This window comes from Orycteropus afer, unplaced genomic scaffold, assembly GCF_000298275.1.
Source record: "Orycteropus afer afer isolate SDZICR_OR568_19922 unplaced genomic scaffold, OryAfe1.0 scaffold00168, whole genome shotgun sequence".
In the NCBI taxonomy this organism is placed as follows: Eukaryota; Metazoa; Chordata; class Mammalia; order Tubulidentata; family Orycteropodidae; genus Orycteropus; species Orycteropus afer.
In genome coordinates, this window is record NW_006921755.1 from 7157658 (window position 1) to 7178274 (window position 20617).

Genomic DNA, 20617 nt, shown 5'->3' on the forward strand with positions numbered 1-20617 from the left:
ATTGGTTTCCCTTTTCTTTGTTGAAGAGGGTCTGTGCAATCCTTCTGCCTAGTCCGCCATCTTGTCCCGCCTCTCCTCCTGAGTGTTCTTGATCCTGAATTGTAACATGTTACTTACCTAATAAATCAGTAATCAATGAGTCATTGCAACTGATTATTGAAACCAGCAGAGAAGTAGAGAATGCTGTGGGAAGAATGGCTGGTGTCAGAATTGATAAAAAAGTTGTAGGATGGAGGAGGCATGTCTGACCTCTGCCTCATAGAAATCAGCCTTGGGCTGTTGATGTTGATTCTTCTTCCCACTTGTGAACTTAGAGGAGGTCAGACGCCACTCCTATGACATTTTTACAGCATGTAAAGAAATTCATAGAGTGATGGAGGAGCTCACTGTGAGTGGGGGAAAAAAAAGTGCCTAGAAATGTTAGGATGTTTAGAGAGTACAATAAAAATATTGTTTGTGTTGCAAAAGAAAGTGTGCTTCTGAAACAGCTTCTGAGTACCTCCAGCATCTCAAAATAGGTCCTGCAAGCAAATCCTTCATTTTAAACCTTTTATTTTATCTTTAAAATTTAGGTGAGTATTTTATCCAATTGTATTAATTCATCTTTCCTTATTTTTAATATGAAATATTTTCCCAAAACTTTTTGAATAAAATTAACATGTAGGATGGTACATTATATTTACTTGGTGGCTTTAAATACCCCATGTCAAATATTTCACAGTGCCTAAGGCATTTGACTGCTAATCAGAAGATTGGTGATTCAAACCCACCAGCCACTCCATGGAAGGAAGATTGGGCAATCTATTTCCATAAAAGATTTACCACCTCAGAAACCCAATGTGGGTTGCTTATGAGTCAGAATCGACTTGATGGCAGTGAGTTTGTTTTTAGATCTAATATTGGACCCATATGTTATTCAATATTAGAAAACAAGCCTGAACATTTGACTCTTATCAGGTAGGAAATGGAAAAATCGTGTTTTTTTTTTTTTTTTTTTAGAATAGGGCATTGACTTTATCTTTGATCATGCTGTTTCCTCCATCTAGAGAGTTGTTCTCTTCCAAATTGTACTCATCCTTTATAGTACAGCTCAAATATTACCCCTTCTACTTAGTCTCCTATGATTTCTACATCTGGATTTTTATAGCAATCTATTAGTGCTTTCTTGGTATTTACTACTTTTTCCCTCATATCTTTGTCATTTCATGCTCATGTCTCTATGTGTTGCAGCACCAGGAGCAGGGACTTCTGCATGGAAAACAAGATGCTTATGACATGAATGCATGGTCAGAACTCAAGAATAGAATGATTAATCTAGTATAGGATGAAAGATGTTCATGAGGAGGGTAGACAGGATGCAATGAAATTGGTTAGGAGGGTGCTACTGTTGTTCTATCACCAGGTAGTAACCACCAAACTGGGAAGTAAGTGCTAGCTGTTTAAAATAAGGAAGCAGCAAATGTGTGACATATTGCAGAGGCAGTATTTTATTTGACTGGCACACAGAAAGACAACTAGGAGGCTAGAACATTGGTCAATTAATCAAATTATGGAATTCAGAATGGAGGTCTGATATGGACAGAAGATGGAAAATCTGGATTTTTCACATGTTAAGATCTGTTGCTGATAGAAGCCTTACGTGGAACTGTCCACTGTCAAGTGAAATTATCCACTTGAAAAGTTTGTAGATGAAGATAAATTCAGAGCTATTTACACAAAAGTCAGATTGGAACTCATGGCCACATATGGGTTCTCCAAGTGAATCACTTTGAGTAAACAGAGAGAAGTGGAGGAATAACAATAAGAAATATCCATGTCAAAAGGTATGAGAGAAAGAAGAAGCAGGGAAGATAGAGAATAGGGAATGAGAGATCAGAGAGGCAGGAAGTGAACCAGAATACTATGAAACAGAAAAACAGTTTCAAGGAGGAAGAGCGAGTCCCATCAGAGGTTAGAAAGGTAGCTTGGTTGTTGATATTATGTGCTGTCGAGTCGGACCCGATCCATAGCGACCCCTCCTTGGGTTTCTGAGGCAGTATCACTATGGAAGTAGATTGCCCCATCTTCCTTCTGAGGAGTGGCTGGTGGATTTGAACCTCCAGCCTTCTGGTTAGCAGTCAAGTGCCTTAGGTAGCTTGGTAGAGATCTTTAAAAGGGTGAGCACAGAAGCAAAATTGGAGTGAGTGAAGAGAGAATGAGGGTGAAGATACCAAGCTTGTAGTTACAAGTGGCTCATTGGAGAAGGAGGGAGAGGCTTAGCGTAGGCTGGTAGCCAGAGCTCAAATCATAGGGAAAACAGGGTGGTTGTGATGCCCCCAGGCATTTCATTTTCTGCCCATCCTGTCCTGTCACCAAGCTCACCCTCAGTTTCCCAAGATACTGATCTTTTAAAAACATTTTTTCTGATCAAAATGTATCCATCCTGTGTCCCACTCCTTTGGAGCATCATGTTCCAAGTGTGTTCCAACAAATGATATGATATGCAAGATGCTGCTTGAGAAAGGACTCTGGTCAAGAACGACTGGGACATGCTACAAGGAACATTATATATCAAATGTCCTGAGATGCTCTGATGAAAAGAAACCTTATTAACTTTGTTTAAGCTATCAAACATTATTTGTTCATGAAAACACTAATTTTGAAATAAAAAATCTCTTAGTGCTTTCCTGGTACCCATATAAAGGAATGTAGCTTTAGAGTTTTTGCAATAGATAATTAATCTTACAAATTAATATGTGTTTGATGTTAATGGTTTTGAAAAGGTGTTTAACATTCTGATGTTAAGTATTCATAATTTACCAGAAAATTCAATGAAAGAATGCAAAAGAAATTCATTGTGGGAATATCAGGTACTATGGGTGACAGGTAGGGATAAAATATTTTCTCTTTTAGGCCTCTCAAATCACACCATCCAAGTGGATGAGAACTACTCAATATCTGTATCAGTCTTGAAACAACAGTAAGTCCTATGTCCTTTTTACTAGGACTATTACTGTGTTTCGACCCCAGAACTTCAATCAATTTTTCATCCAGCCTGAAGAATGGAAAGGAGGAGTACAGCATGGTGATGACATATTATGTGCTGCATTTTTACCTCCACAAACTCTGGCTACAGGTCAGTTGAACAGTCACTTGATAATCAGTGCTGAAAATTTGTACTCACTCAAAAATAAGCAAACAAACACACAAAAGAGCCTTTGTCATCTGCAAAATGAATAGGTTTCTTGAAGAAACATGTCTTGCACTTAAAGCTACTGGTGGTCCTAATTTCCATGAGGATGCATCAGTGGTTAGACCATTAGTGTCAGAGCCTGACCACCTGATTCAGATCCTGGGTCCACCAATTGCCACTGCATGATATTGAACAAGTTATTTCAACTGTAAATCATAGTTTCCTTTGGCTAATTATGATATATCTGTATTTTGGTTTATAATGAAGCTATGTAAGATCATCTGTGTAAAATCTTCACAGAGATTGACATACAGTAAGCTCATCAGGTAAATGTTAACTTTCATTTTTACTGTCTATTTCTTCAGAATCACCATTAGGACTGTTGTGAAGTAATCACACTTCTGTGGCATTCAAGATGTCTTGTAATGTATTAAATCTTCGGCACAATTTAGCCCAGGAAATGTTGGTTAGTAAGGAGCTCTGGTGATACAGTGGTTAAGTGCATGTCTGCTAACCAAAAGGTCAGCAGATTGAACCCACCAACTGCTTTGCAGGAAAAAGATATTGCAGTCTGCTTCTGTAAAACTGACAGCCTTGGAAACCCTGTGGGTTTTTCTACTATGGCTCATAGACTTGCTGTGAGTTGGAATCGACTCCACAGCAACAGGTCTGGTTTTGATTTAATGTTAAAGACTTGATAAGAAAATGTCTACAAGCACAAGCTCTTGAAAGGGTCTACAGACATGCTTTTATGTGACATATTAAAGAGGATAAGAGATTGTTTTTTATCATTTCCAGTCAAAGAAAGCAATTTATACATTTATAAAGACAGATTATACCATGAAATTATCAAATTCATATTCTGACAGCCTATTTTTTTAATGGGACCAAAAATGTCCAATTAAGAGTAATGAATAATTACAGGAAAAGTGCAAGAATATTGATGGGCTATGAATTGATACAATATAAGATTTATTGATCTATGTACCTTTAAAATTGCACTACCTTCAGGTCTTACTTAACTACCTTCTGATAGGGCCAATTCTGCAGTCAAGTTTGCTTTTATACCTCTATAAGCACCTTTATAAGGAGCTCTGGTGGCATAGTGGATAAGGCATTTGGCTGCTAACGAAAAGGTCAGCAGTTCAAACCCATCAGCTATTCTATGGAAGGAAGATGGGGTGATCTACTTCTGTAAAGATTTACAGCCTTGAAAAACCAATTGGCACCCCTGTAAGTCAGAATCGACTTCAAGGCAATGAGTTTGGTTTGGTAAGTACCTACATAGGAAGTCCATTCCCATAGAGAATATCACATAATGAAATGAGTTAGAAACAGTGATGTGTAAGACTGCATGGTTGTTATTGTAAAAGTGTCATAAATTATTATTGCAGTTTTGTGGTTGCATAATTTATTGCATCTTATCCATCCTTCCAGTTGGATGGTGAGTCAGTAACTGGTGAATCAAATGTCTCTTCATTCATTCTCATCCCATCAGTTGTATGTGAAAATGTTTGGTCAGTCACCTTGCAAGGAAACAATTAGAAAATTCCAGGAGAAGATAGATAACACCTTGGACAAATAAAATCTATCCTCTTGGCCAGTCTGAGTTATGTGGGTTGATTTTTTCAAGGCACTCCACAAGGCTACAGAGTTTTTCTCTTTAAATCCTAAGAGAGATATCATCTGTGCACCACACCCAAGCTCAGCTCTTCTCTTCTGTTCTCTAAGTAATATGGATACTCTACTCAGTAGAGAAGGAGCTCTGGTGGCATAGTGCCTAAGGCATTTGACTGCTAACTAGAAGGTTGGCAGTTAAAACCCACCAGCTTCTCCACAGAAAGAAGACTGGGCAATATATTTCCATAAAGATTTACCACTTTGGAAACCCAAAGGAAGTCTCTATGAGTCTGAATCGACTTGGTGGCAGTGAGTTTGTTTATTTGTTTGTTTCTTTCGGTACTCAGTAGGGAGCTGTTTTACTGAACAGCAGTCTGGACATTCATTGTTTCTTCCCAGAACAGGCTTGGCCAGGCTTAGCCTCATCTTTTGACTTCTCTCCATGTCTCTGTGGGAGGTAGTAGGGAAGGACTTTCTGCAAGGAAAATTTTAGGATTGGAGAAAACAATATTGAATAAAGAATGTAGGTGGGAGATAATGAGAAGAACACACACACATAGCCACACACTCTGTCTCACACACATACATACACAAAGAGATGTGGGAATCAGGAATCTTTGGTTAAAACTAGGAGGACTTGATTTGCTTGTCCTTACTCTATAATAAAAAGTAATGTTAATAATAATCATTAACACTTTAGTACTTATACTATGCTAGGCACTACTCTTTCAGTCCTCACAGAAACTCTATCAGATGAATACAGTTTTTAATTCAGTTTCATAGATAAAGAAATTGAGGCATCAAGCAGAGTTAAATAACTTGCCCAAGGCTATACAGCTTGCAGATGGCAGAACCAGGACTCAAACTCAAGTTGTTTAAAGCCAAAGCCCTACTCTGAATGCTTACTATAAAATAAAACAATATAATGGTTATTTCTACTACATTAACTGGGCAGGTATATTGTAAGGATTAAATGAGATATTGTTGGTGAAAGCCATTTTAAGATGTGGACTTTAATAAAAACATCAGCTATTCATTCATGTCTCCAAAAATGTATAGAGAAAATAACTACCTCTAATTGCTGTTGCTTATATTTTCTCTCTAATTTCCTGGCAATTTATCTTTTCCATGCTGGTTCACATAGGAAGTTATGATGGAGAAATTGTTCTGTGGAACAATAGCACAGAAAATGCTTACCATGTCTTTCACCCTGATTACCAGAAGCAGCTAAAATCAAAATTGGGTGAGTATAAGTTTGAAGCTGTAATAATATGGCTAAGTCAGGTCTTGTTGTTTATGCATATACATGATGCAGTTTGCTTCTAAATTATAGATGATTGGCAATAAGCACAAGGGATTAGTGATATCGTTGTCTTGTCAAAGTGACTAAATCGAATCTTGAGATTTACTTGGCTTAGCAAATTCTCCATGGCGTGTCGTTTCTTCTCTTTATGTCACATCAGCATTTCTGAATTTTTGACAGCAGGGAGCAGGACTTTCATTTTTATCCAGTTTAGTTTTTGCCAACAAACCTTGCCAAATTGCCTTTGACTGAACTTGGCTACCCCTTGGTAAGAAAATGGGAACACATACTCACTTAATAGGCTGCTCAGCCTCAATCTACAGCTTGTATTAAGTATTATGCCACCTGGATATCTTAAATTATTCCTTACTTTAGAAACCTGTGAGGAACATTAAATGGAAGTATATTATTTTTTATGGGAGTTTATCAGAGCACATGAATATTTTATACTTAAGCAAAATGTCTTGACAACTGCCTTTCACATTTTTCGTTTCAGATAGATTTTCTGCTAGACTAATTTATTTGGGTAATGAATATGTCATTCCTCATGGTCCAGTGAGATTCTGTTGTCTCAATTGCATAAATTCACAGAGGCTGAATTAGACCATAGGAAAAGACTGATCCTCAGATACACTTTCCTCTGGAAAGCTTGGGAAGTAATATGTTAAGAGTAAGAAAACCAGCTTCAGAGATTTAGGGATTACTTGGCTGCAGACGCAAAAGTACGTTCACAAAACTGGTTTCTGAACAAGAGTCTACCGTTCATCTAAATCTTCCATAGCATGGTGTTACATGGGGTCATCAATCAACTTGACAACAACATGTCTTCCAAAGATAGGGTGGAATTCTACGTCTTCCTTTACATTGGCCTTTAGGAGAGCACCATCTTGCTCTTAAATCAAACCGAATTGTGCTAGCACTAAATACACAGAAAATAGATAAGAGGGAAAAGTAGAAAATATTACATTTCTAAAACATGCAAGAAGTCATTACTATAGATTTCTTGCTTTGAAATTTTGAAAATACTTCTTTATAAATTGTTGTCATAGTTACGTAAATGCCAAACACGGACTCTGAGATGATTCTCCCTGGTGTTCATTAGTGTGACCTGGAGATGATATCAATAGATAATTGAAGTACAGTTAGTAATGCTCTCTCCAGGGAAACTCACTAATAAATAGCATTGCTAAAAAATTATCATTTTAATATATTTAAATTGTCATTATTCCTCATGTTCATTAATAGATTTTTAGGATTAATATTAATGCCATTTTCAGCTTATTAGCTGAAAATGTCATGATATTAGAATCACATTTGTCTTGAGCATATCTGTGACTACAAAATGAAGTTCCTATTAAATCATATCAAGGGAAAATGTGTGAATGGAATATACAAAATGAAAATGAAATCAAACAATCCTTCAGATTATAGTTGAGGAAGTGAACAAAATACCATAGAGGTTTGATGGATGTTGTTGATTGGAAATCTATTATGAAACTTGATGGAGTCATCCAAGACAGTGATGAAGGCAGACTTGCTGTTTTTAACAGACAATAGTTTGAAAAGCAGACATTTCTCCTCACTAGACATCTGGTTTTGTCTCCCTCACAGATACAGAGCCTCATAAGCTTCTCAGTGCTGGCAGGGGCTGCCCTACCACCCCAATCACAGACCATGCCACCCTGGGAGACTACTCCTCTGAGATTGACACTGAGGGCAATAATGCTGTTATGAGGCTTTGCTTCCTTGAAGCAAGAAAAAACATTGCAGCAACAGGTAAAATATATATTTATATTTTGATTGGAGACTTCTTTGATATTTTGTAAAATGTTAGAAAAGGGAACAATAAAAAAAGTTCAATATTCCTATCTAGGCCTTGTAGGCCTTGTTGGGAGCTCTGGTAGCATAGTGGCTAAAGCACTTGACTGCTCACCAGAAGGCTGGCGGTTCAAACCCACCAGCCACTCCTCGGAAGGAAGGTTGGGCAATCCTACTTCCGTAGTGATACTGCCTCGGAAACCCAAGGAGGGGTCGCTATGAGTCGGGGCCGACTCGACGGCACATAACAACAACAACAACTAACAAGGCCTTGTAGAGTTTGACACTTCTACCTAATAGTTAGTGTTAGGTCTAGGAGGCCAAAGGCCAGAAGGTAGAGTTGAGGAGGGAGGGATTAGGATAAGTAGTCAGACTAAATTCTGCTACCAGTTTGCACAGTACTGCATATATAAGGATTAAACAACAGCAACAATAAACACCCCCCAAAACAAACCCATTGCCACTGAGTTGATTCTGACTTATAGTGACACTATAGGACAGGGTAGAACTGCCCCATAGGGTTTCAAGGCTGTAAATCTTTATGGAAGCAGAATGCCTTAATCTTTCTCCTGTATAGAGATTGGTGGGTTCAATACCCCCACATGGTGGTTAGAAGCTGAGTGCTTAACCATTGCACCACATATCTGGCAAACTATTCACGTAGGCAGAAATTGGAGCAAATGTTCTGCCATGTCATAAAGAGTGTTCAGTGAGGCAGGGGGCACAGTGAGAAATGTATTCCTATACGCAAGGCAGAAGAGGAGAGACTGAGATTGATAGTAAAAGTATAGTATCAAATGGGCTGAGAGAAAAGAATGGGGAGTTTAGGGATGGGGCCACAGCATAATTTGAGATAGCTGCTGATTCCAGGACAAGAGTTGTCTCCCTCTGTCTTGATATTTGTGTGTGTGTGTGTGTATTTCCAAAGAAAGTCAGGCTTCTGGTTAGATCTTCTGCTGAGACACATGCTAACATTAAAGCCGCTGTATGATTTACTGTAATTATTATATATTATATATTATATAAATTTATATAATATATTATATTATATGAATAAAATAAGCTGTCACTCATTATTCACTGTTTTCAATGACTATCTTAGAATTGTGATGATTCAGTCTGCATCTCTGCAAAGTACAAATGCACTTTTTGAGAATAATGCACATATATTTTCTTTACCTTCCATCTAAAATAATTGTATTTGAGAAGCCTTTTATTTAAAATCTGGAATCTAGTCATGTATGTGTGTTATGTTTGAAAAAAAAATCTAAAATGTGTTTTCTACAGTTACTCTCACATATCTATTTTGCAGATGGAAAATATGCATTATTTTCACATAAAAGTTTTCAACATGAAGAACCAATAAATGTATGCACCACTATAGAGCTTTAGAAATATTGTGGCAGATTTAGATGGACTTTGAAATAGTTAGATTTTAAAATTTTCTTTTTTCTGGAACTCACTTGTTCTCACAATATAAATTATGATTGTGAAATTGCACTCATTTTCTCAACATTAATTCTTAATGTTATCAGTATTCCCAAATTGTTTCCAGTGAAGCAGCTATAGGCCATTATTTCTACCTTAAATAGATGTGATTGTTAATAAGTAGTACATTTGTGAAGCAAATGGGAAGTCATCTGCAGATTTATCAAATAATAATAGGAACTTTCCCACAGAACAATTTAGATAATGCTCTACAAAGCATATACAAATTGAGAATGAAAAGGTCAGTTCTAGGCCTTTGGGGGTGGAAAAGAGTTATATAACACTTACAATTTTTTGATAAAAAATTGAAAAAGAAGCTTGCAAATTGAACTCTAATCATGCTGCTATATAGAGAAATAAAAATTATTAGCTATGCTATTATAACTACATGCATGTATATAAACGTATGCAAGAGGTTTTCACTTCTTTGGCATTCGCATCAAATAGGTTATTAAAGAAGGTAGGTTTTATGTAACTGGCATATTATCAGATTGTTGAAATTAATGTTTTATATAAGTTTATTTGAAGAAACAAATGGATGCTATCTATCTTTAAAATAAAATAATATCTGAATAATGAATGAAGGAAAAGGAAGGAAATTAAATTCAATGAAACAGTTTGCATTTCCTACGCAATATCATGATAAATGGAGAAAAGATTGAAGTAGTCAAGGATTTCATTTTACCTGAGTCCATAATCAACACCCATGGAAACAGCAGTCATGAAATAAAACAACATATGGCATTGGGCATATCTGGTGCAAACAGCCTCTTTAATGTGTTTAAAAGGGAAGATGTGTTTTTGAAGACTAAGATGAGCCTGACCCAAGCGATAGTATTTTCAAAAGCCTCATATACATGTGAGAGCTAGACAGTGAATAAGGAAGACCACAGAAGAACTGATACATTTTAATTGTGGTGGAAAAAATTGTGTAGGAAAACATGGTTCTTACCTCCTGTTGCAAAGAGCCAATGATCACAACAGGTTGAAGAGGGAAAGCAAAATGTTTATTGAGTATCAATACCCAAGGAGACAGAGAGAATCACTTCTCTAAAATATCTGTCTCCCGCATCAAAGGGGTAAACAGGATTGTATAGGGAAGGAGGTTGAAGAGCTCTTGGACAACCAGGAATGTCTTTGTTCTTCTCTGGTTACTCCAGACTCAGCATTCCTCTTCTCAGGGTCGTCTTGCTCCATGGACTATGGTTCTCAGCCAAAACCAGTCGTGGGAGAGGTTTAGGCTTAAAAAAATACATAATTGAAAATAGCAAATCTAAAGAACCCATTGTCCATGAAAAGGACTGGCTATTCTATTTACCTCAAAGGAAGCAAAAGGGAGGGAAAAATAGCAAGTTAGTCCTTATAATGAATATCTACTTTAATCATCCCTCCTAGCCTGTGAAAATTTTACAGTTTTCAGTGAGGGACCCCTTCCATCTTTGAATTCAGCCTTCCACAGTGTTGGTGAAGAATATTAAAAATACCATGGACTGCTAGAAGAATGAACAAATCTTTCTTGGAGGAAGAACAGCTGGAATGTTCCTTAGAAGCAGGAGTGGGGAAACCTTGTCTCTCATACTTTGGTCATGTTGTCAGATGGGACCATTCCCTGGAGGAGGGTATCAAGATAGGTAAAGTGGAGGGTCAGTGAAAAAGGGGAAGACCCTCAATGAGATGGATTGACACAGTGGCTTCAACGATGGGCTAAAGTATGGCGAAGATTGTGAAGATGGTGCAGTACCAGGCAGAGATTTTTTTGTTGTGCATAGGATCACTATGAGTTAAAACTGACTTGAGGGCACCTAACAACAAGGTCATTTAATACTCAACACAATCCAGTGGTGTTATCATAGGGTTATCTCCATGCTATATTTGAGAGAATTGAAGTGACTGATAGTCTTGAGATTGATCGTGGATATTCCCACCTTTTCAATGCTTGTATGTTTTCCTCAGGCCAAGATACTGAGGATGCTGTTTCTGGTATTTGCTATCGTTTTCTAATTAGATTTTTCATTTACATCTTAGGAGCTAACCTTGTATCCTGTGGAGGATCTGGTTATGTCCGATTCTGGGATACATTTAAGAAGCAACTTCTGGCTGAATTTTTGGCTCATAGTGGAGTTAGATCCATTATTATGTCTATTGATAAACTGAACCGATACCTTGTCACAGGAGATGTTGATGGATGGTTGAAAATATGGAATATAGAGGTAAGTAGAAAAATTTATTACCTAGTCTTTGTTACTTTTGATTGCATTTTGTTGCAGATAACTATAATTAAGGAAGGTGGTGTCAGTTTCCTGAATAAAAAGAAATGTTTAGTTTGAATACTTTAAAGAAAACATTCACATGTAATGACCCGAGACACAAATAATTTATGAGGAAAAACAAATTTTTTGTAATATTTAAAATCATCTGTTAATATATAATCAAATCAGTTACCCAATTTAGGAATGCAGTATTGTCAGTAGGGAACTACAGCATAGTTTAAACATAAATAAATATCTCTTATTTGAAAATAAGACTATGAATATAATTTTAATAGAGTACTGGCTTTTCATCTGACATTAGTATCTTGAGTTGGAGATTTTTGTGTCACTGATTATCAGCTTAATTTTCTAATTGTTGTTGTTGTTATGTGCCGTCGAGTCAGACCTGACTCATAGCGACCCCTCCTTGGGTTTCCGAGACAGTATCACTACAGAAGTAGATTGCCCCATCTTTCTTCCGAGGAATGGTTGGTGGGTTTGAACCGCCAGCCTTCTGGTTAGCAGTCAAATGCCTTAGGCACTATGCCACCAAAGCTCCCAGAAACTGAGATTATAGCCTTGTAATTTTGCCCTATGGGGCAGTTCTATTCTGTCCCATAGGGTTACTATGAATCAGAATTGAGTCAACAGAAACTGGAGCTCTGGTGGCATAGTGCCTAAGACATTTAACTGCTAACCAGAAGGCTGGTGCTTCAAACACACCAGCCACTCCTCAGAAGGAAGGTTGGCCAATTGATTTCCATAGTGATACTGCCTGGGAAACCCAGGGAGGGGTCACTATGAGTCAGATCTGACTCTATGGCAGTGTGTTTAGTTTTTTTTTTTTTTGGTTAAGTTCATCTCAGTGATTAAAAGATGTATTATATTTTCATTTTTCATTCTCCGTCTCCCCTTCCTTTTCTCATTTTCCCTCTCCCCTTCCTTTTCACGATCAAGTCAGTGAAATTGGGTAAAAGCTTTTTTATTTCCTTACTAGACTCTACAACAAAAGTGTTATGCCACAGCACAAAGCAACTATTTTAATTATTGGAGGTTTTTTTTTTTTTTTGTACAATTCTGGTATTTCTTTTCCATTCAGGAGTACTGCCTTCATTCCAGCAAAGACAAAGTTACACAGCCCCCTACTCTGATCAGATCATTCCAACCTCATGAAGACAGAATAAGTTGCTTAGAGATGTGTGAGCTGCGTGGCCAGTCACTGATCATTTCCTCCTCAGTGGATTGCAATATTTCTGTGACTGATGTTGGTAGTTCTCCTATTTGGATCTTTGGTCAGGTAGAAATACTGCTTCTTTATTATTGTAGTATTTACTTGACATTTAGTATGAACTTAGGTTTATATGCATTTGAATATCGTTGATTGTTTAATGTTCATTAGTCATCAAATAATTGACTTCCATTTCTGAACCTGTAGCTCCCAGTATCTCTTGTTGTTTGTACTATTAACCATGGCTGTTTCATCAAGAAATGAGCTCTGGTGGCACAGTGGTTAAAGCGTTTGGCTGCTAACCAATAGGTCAACAGTGTGAATACACCAGGTACTCCATGGGAGAAAAATGAAGCAGTCTGCTTCCATAAAGATTTACAGCCCTGGAAATCCCATAAGACAGCTCAATTCTATTCTATAGGGTTGTTAGGAGTTGGAATTGAGAAAGGTCTCTAGCTTTTGGCACATCTGGATCCTGCATATGGCGGAGTTTTCATTTCAATGGCTGCCATGTTGTCTGCTGATTTTGGGATTGCTTCCGTACTTGAACTAATCCTGCCGTTTTGCCTATCTTGAGATTGTGCCTATTTACTTGTTGATCTTGGGTTTGTCAGCCTCAGCAGCCAGAAGTTGCCTGAATCAGAAAAAGCCTCCAGCTCTAGTGGGCCTGGAATAGGACACAAAGCTGAAGTCCAACGTCGAGGGACCTTCACACAGCCCCTGGAACTGGCACTTTATACTCAGACTTCTAGCCTCCTAAACTGTCATAGAATAAAATCTTGTTTGTTAAAGCCATCCATTTGTGATATTTTTGTTATAGAAGCACTAGAGAACAACACAGAAGCTAATAAGCAAATATAGAAAATTTTATAAAAAATAAACCTTCCTCCTTACCATCTGGTCTACTCCTGGCAAATGCATAATAGCTAACATTTGCTGAGTTTTTCCTGTGTGCTTGGAAGTGTGTCCTAAGATCTTTACATGGATTATTTAATCATCACAATTGCCATATGGGGAAGGAATTCTTATTATTCCCATTTTATAGATGAGGAAACAGAGGCACAGAGAGTTTGGGAAAATTGTCTGAGCTCACTGAAGCTAATAAATAGTAGAGTTTAGCTTTTAATTCAGGCTCACTCACTTCGGTACTTAGGCTTTTAACTCCTTTGTCTCATGAAGCTAAGCTCTGATTTATACCTGCTAGCTCTGGTAGCATAGTGGCTAAGTCACTTGCCTGCTAACCAGACAGCTGGCGGTTCAAACCCACCAGCCACTCCTCGGAAGGAAGGTTGGGCAATCCTACTTCCGTAGTGATACTGCCTCGAAAACCCAAGGAGGGGTCGCTATGAGTCGGGGCCGACTCGACGGCACTTAACAACAACAACAACATGAAATAAAATAAAAGGAGCTCTGGTAACATAGTGCCTAAGGCACTTTACTGCTAACCAGAGAGCTGGCAGTTCAAACCCACCAGCCACTCCTTGGAAAGAAGGTTGGACAATCTACTTCTGTAGTAATACTGCCTCGGAAACCCAAGGAGGGGTTGCTATGAGTTGGGGCTGACTCGATGGCACATGACAACAACAACATGAAATGAAATAAAATCTTTACAGAAGCAGACTGCCTCATCTTTTTTCCACAGAGCATCTGGTGGGTTCAAACCACTGACCTTGTCGTTAGCAGCCAAATGCCTTAACCACTACACTACCAGAGCTCTTTACATGAAGTGAAATGGAATTGGGGGAACACATTGAAGAAAAGAAATATTCATTGTCTCACATTTCTGTTTTGTTTTGTTTTCATGGGAACATTGCCTCTGTCACCTCTGTGCTTTTGGAGACAAAATATGTCTCATCAGTATTCAGCAAGGGCTGTTCTAAACATGGTTGTATGAGATTAAGGCTGAAGCCACAATTTCTGTCTGGACATCGGACTTGGTTCTATTCAGTTGGCTCAGGTGTCACTCTCATCCTGTGAGAACATAATAACTCTTCCCTTTGTGTTGGGAGACAAGGTCTGTGGTTGCTGTATTTATGATGCCCTCTGATGATTTCAACTTATGTGAAAAAATTCTATATAGCCCTTCAGGACATAGAAAAGGATGGCAAATAGATTAAAAAAGGGGGGCGGAGTAGGGAGTCTGTGTTTGCCTGGGCACTGCATGTGTCTTGATATAACACTCAAAAGCTCCATCAGTCACTTCTACTATGCAAATAAGCCAAGTGCTAGACTTTGTCAGGAAAAACAGCAGCTGACTGGGAAATCAAATGGTGTGTGGGTAGGTGTCTGTGGGTGAGGCAGGGTGAGGCAGGGCTGGCATTCTGACCAGAAAAAGATTTAGAAGGCTGCTTCTGGCAGTTGAAAAAGCTGATGCAATGCTGATATTGCCACAAGACTACAAGGATGCTGGTGAGATGAAGTTGAGGGTTGAATGACAAGTGAAGAAACAAAGTGTCATCAAGTAGGTGGAGTATAATTAAGTTCCTGACACGATGTTGAAGCAAGAAACAAGACTTCTCTAGGTGCAGGTGTCATATACACTGTGCCCACCAAACACTATCTGTGGCTAAATTTTATTTTAATTAAAAAACGTGGTTTGGTAAACTTTTTATAAAAATGAAATTTTGGTTCATTTTTATACTTTTGATATTTTTCATTAGTTTTCATAAAGTCTCTCTCTTTAAGGAACTTCAGCACCAAAAAGCTGTCATGAATGTAGTTACCTTCCCCCTTCTTTTTAAAGACAGAGCTGGGGCAGTTTTAAAAACTAAAGGCTGGGCAAATCTAGACACAGCTGGGTGTTCTAGTCTCTTCTGTTTGATTTATTTATTTTTTTTTAAAGCTTTCACTTTTACCATTCTGTGTTGAATACTGGTGTGTGTATGTGAGAGAGAGAGTGAGAGGGAGAATAGGTAGTAGGAAAGGAAACAGAAGAGTATAAATTATCAGATACCCAAAAAGAGCAACAGTGAATGTCTTTCTCATGGCATGTAAGATGAGACACCATTTTACAGAAAGATCAGGAAGTTATGGGAAAGAGAAACACATAGATACAACAGGGAAAAGGTCCAATTAGTAAATATAACTAGGACCAGAATGAGTTTTATTGAACAAATTTAATTTGTACCTTAGTACAAATGTATATCTTTGCATTCTTGCCATATGTGAATGAAGCATTTGACTTATAGTCAAATTAACACTGATCTAGCAGCTATAAAAAGAACAGAGAAAGGAGAGGAAATAGTAATATATTTTCATTTCCTAAGTTGACTTAATTTTCCAATTGCATGTAATCTGATTAAAGTATTTAAAATTTAATGTAATGTGATTCCATTATTTTATGAAAGAAGTTTTATATATATATATATATATATATATAAAGAACTGTGAAGCATTTTTATAGCATAGTTATTGATGTTAGGTTGGGTTTATAGTTAGATTTTTAAAACTAAGTGGTGTGGTATGTATATTTCTAGAGTTAGAAGAATAGGGATGAGGTTGATTCACCCATTAAAAAAACCCAAACCAAACTCACTGTCATCGAGTTGATTCCTACTCATGGCGATCCCCATTGGACTTTCGAAGCAGCAAATCTTTACGGGAGTAGACTGCCCCATTTTCCTTTTGTGGAGCAGCTGGCAGGTTTGAACCACCAACCTTCTGGTTAGCAGTCAAATACCTTAGGCACTCATTTATCCCAGAAAACTGTCAGATGGTTGTGAGATAAAAAGAACTTAAATGAAGACTGCACTATATGGGCCATCTTCAAGCACTAACCACTATTGTGTTGAGCAGAGTTTGTGTCTTGGCAACCCCACTCATCCTCATATGATTGGTATAATGGCCAGTGCCTTTGTACCTATTTCTCTACTATTTAAAATTTGATTTAGTTGTCCATACTTAAACATCAAGAGATTTTATAAAAAGGCCCAGATTTCTGACTTCTCTTGAAAAAGAACATGTGACATTCCCTTATAATAACGATTGTCCCCTTACATTAAATGTAAATTACATTTACATTCACTGCACTTCAGCTCTGATGCTGAATTTATTTCATTTGTTATTTATCATCTTAGGAGAAGCTCAATTCACTGATTTACGCTATCTTTCTGGCCCTGTTGACATTTTACTTTGCAAACTCTGTTGAAAAGGCCGATCAGTTTATCGGCCAGTTAATTATCCTTGGGATGCCCAATGTTCATACCACGCATTCTTGGACCCTGGTGGCACAATGGTTAAATGCTCAGCTCCTAACTGAGAAATCAGAGGTTTGAACGAACCAGCCTTTCCATGGGAGGAAAGACCTGGTGATCTGCCTCTGTAAAGCTTTCAGCCTAGAAAACCCGGTGGTACAGTTCTGCTCTGTCTTAAAGGGCCACTATGAGTTGGAATTGACTCCACAGCACATCACAACAACAACAACAACAACAGAATATTCTCTGGTGCATTCCTGTGTGACTGATGTGAATGGATGTAAGTAAAGGAAATGGGTTCTGTATATAAAATATAAAACTATCAGTGATGAGCTTTTGTTAGATGGATGCATGTTAAGAATTGTAGCCAAGATATGTGAAAATGATCATATAACATATAGTTTCTAGAAAAAAGTACTCAATATTTGAATTGCCTTTTAAAGATGAATGCTTCGTAAAATTTTAGTAGGTAAGATGTAAAGAAAGTAAATGCAGGAAAAATTAACTCTGCCAACTTTTTTTATATAAGTTTTATTTGCTTATTTTTTCTTCAGTAAATAGGTATCTTGCTATTCAAGATTTTTAAATTAAATAGTAAAATATTTTTGTGGTACATTATTATATCTTCTGAAAATCATTAAGTCTTTCCTATGATGCTTATCACCTTCAACATTTATTAAAATTAGATGTATAGGTCTCATCTTCCTGAACTATGGAAGTTCTTGGAACACAGGAACCATATCTTATTCAGGTTTTTTTCTTTTTTTAATCTGTGGGATTTAAATTAGCAGACTATACAAAGTTGATATTCAATAAGTATTTGATAAAAACAAAATAGATCTCTTTTTTTCTCAGGCAAAGCATTGGCAGATTGAAAATTGTATTTCCCTTCTGAAAAGAGATACTAACTTAATGGAAAGTGAAATTCAAGAGAAAAGCCTAAGGACGATTCCTTTACTTTCTAAGGAAGAAACATGTTTAGCCCCCATAGAACATTCTCTACCGTACAAGAACAACAAAGACGAATCAATGTCTGAGTAAGTAATTGTAAATGTTCTCAGATGCCAACTTGTGTCTTCCTAGTCTCAAGACCGAGATAAGATTGACTCAAACACCCTTTTGTGCTCTGTGGAATATCAGACTATTTAAAATTTCTATAAATTTTTTTGGATGTGAGTGTGTGTGTGAGAAAAGTGGGGGCGGTGATTATGTTGCAAGCTCATATCTGGTTCTTTTTTCTTGCCTCCACTGAATTTTTTATTTCTATTCAGTGTCTTCTAGTCTTTGATTTCTGCTCCACGGTCAACCTAATTGTGGAAATTTCCCTCTTTCCTAAAATATTTGTGGGTTAGATTTCGTTCCTGCTTTTGGTGAGGTGGATTGGTGTTTATATCACAGAAATTCAAAGAACTTGACTTTGAATGTTAGACACTCTCCTTATTCTGCTACATCCCATTCTTACATTTCTTTTATTCTCTAATGCCAGGCAGTTTAGTTATTTCTTCTGTTGCCTTTATGATTATAATCTACTGTCATCCTAAACCAATTTTAAATGTTTTTCAAAAGAAGTCTTCTGCCAGTATGGATATATCATTATAACATGGAATTCTTGTAGACACAGATATCTTAATCTACTACTTAAAGAACAGTAAAAATAGTTTCATATTTTTGACTTACTGTCTGTGGTGCATTGAATTACTCAGTATGGCTCTTCTAGCCATGGTCTTTGTAGTGCCCAGTAGATGACAGGTGTTATTGTTGTTGTTATGTGCTTTTGATTCAGACCCGACTCACAGCAACCCCTCCTTGGGTTTCTGAGGCGGTATTACTACGGAAGTAGATTGGCCAACCTTCCTTCCAAGGAGTGGCTGGTGGGTATGAACCGCCAGCCTTCTGGTTAGCAGTCAAGTGCCTTTGGCACTATGCTACTGGAGCTCCTAGATGACAGGTAGAACTGTAAATGTGAGGTGCTTGTGGTCTACCAAGGGGATTGGATAGCTTGTAGTAATGTAAATAAGGTACTTGGCACCCTTCTTCTCTGATTCTGCCTTGCTTTTTCCCCTTTATCTCCTTAGCCACAGCTTCCTGTTCATTGAAGATTGAAGGTAGGATGAGGAATGAGAAGAAAATAGCTGGCATTGCTGTTCATTAGGCTTGCCTTACTCTTTATCTGGGGCACAGTAGAGGGTTCTTTGGTCATACCCCACATGGACTTCTATATTGCACATTTTAGACTGATGTACTCTTTGGCTGATCTCTAGTGGCCCAACTCTGCTACCGTGATAATGCATCTCATAGTGTTTCTCTATTGCAGTCCCCTCACACTGGTAGACTTCCCTTTTGGACAACTCCTCCTGGGGTAACTTACATAAGAAATTTGCATGTCCTTGCCTCATCAACTGCTTCACTGTTGTCCTCTCTTTTCTTGTCCAATTGGGTAGCTCCAGTCACAATTTTTTGCTTGTATACTTTTTTCAAGTATAATGAGACACTGGTCCACTGTATCATTCTATTAAACATTTTGATTGGTCTATGCACACCTACAGCTCCCTCCAACACAATCCTTCCTTCTGGTTCTTTAGTCTGTTGATATCCAAAAGTGAGGGTTGGCCTAAAGGCCACAAGATAAGTTTTAGAGCTACCTTCTTGGCAAAGTGGGCCAGTACAAGATGTCTACCACTTCACTTTGGAATGTGGAAATACTTTTTACCTTTTAATTAATTAATTAATGTTTTTCAGACTTTTTGAACCTCTGCTGACAGGAAGATAGTGAAAAATGATCCCTTTTAAATATCCTGTTACATTGATCAGACTGATGTTTGTTCTTCCAATTATGACTTCCTTAACTGTGAAGAAACATTTTACTTTCACCAGAAGAATCTTTTCAATTAAAGAAATACTGTGTGACCAAGACTATACAATCATAGAATGCTGGGAATGGAAAGTTTTACGTATGATAACATACTCCAAACCACTTCTACAACAATCACACACCATCACTGCATTTTACAGGCGAGGTAATAGTTTAGAGTGTTCACCTTCCCTGGAGAAACACAGACAGATTATGGTTACCCTTACTGCCACACTGCTAAAAGGGTGAAGGCAAGTGGTACAGATTCCTGTTTTTGAGTATTTTGGAAAATATGTAAATTTCCCATTCCTTATTACAAACTAGATTATTAGATCATGTGTGTGTGTTTAATGATACTTTCCCTAGGCTTGTAGTTTCAGGTGTCATCAAGTCAGTTCCAACTCATAATGACCCTATGTATAGCAGAGCAAAACACTGCCTGGTGTGTGCCATCCTCACAATCATTGTTATGTTTGAGCCCATTGTTGCAGCCACTGTGTCCATCTATTTCACTGAGGATCTTCCTTTTATTTTTTGCTGACCCTCTACCAAGCCTGATACCTGAACTCAATCTTACCTCTTTACTGACTTCTCTATCATCTTATTTCATTTCCCACCCCTCTGGTAGCATAAATGGCTAAGGCACTTGACTGCTAACCAGAAGGCTGGTGGTTCAAACCCACCAGCCACTCCTC

At 37.7% G+C, this 20617-nt stretch overlaps 1 protein-coding gene across 1 annotated transcript in view; it reads left to right on the forward strand.

Annotated features, from left to right (window-relative positions):
* The window catches only part of WDR49 (WD repeat domain 49), a gene marked incomplete at its 3' end in the record, with an annotated part of 237906 nt that overhangs the window by 167603 nt on the left and 49686 nt on the right, over nt 1-20617 (forward strand). Inside the window, exons 10-16 of the mRNA XM_007946655.1 lie at nt 2985-3115; nt 5937-6035; nt 7707-7871; nt 10504-10506; nt 11427-11611; nt 12750-12947; nt 17927-18108. Coding sequence (XP_007944846.1) covers nt 2985-3115; nt 5937-6035; nt 7707-7871; nt 10504-10506; nt 11427-11611; nt 12750-12947; nt 17927-18108 — 963 coding nt within the window. The remainder of the gene's footprint in view (nt 1-2984; nt 3116-5936; nt 6036-7706; nt 7872-10503; nt 10507-11426; nt 11612-12749; nt 12948-17926; nt 18109-20617) is intronic.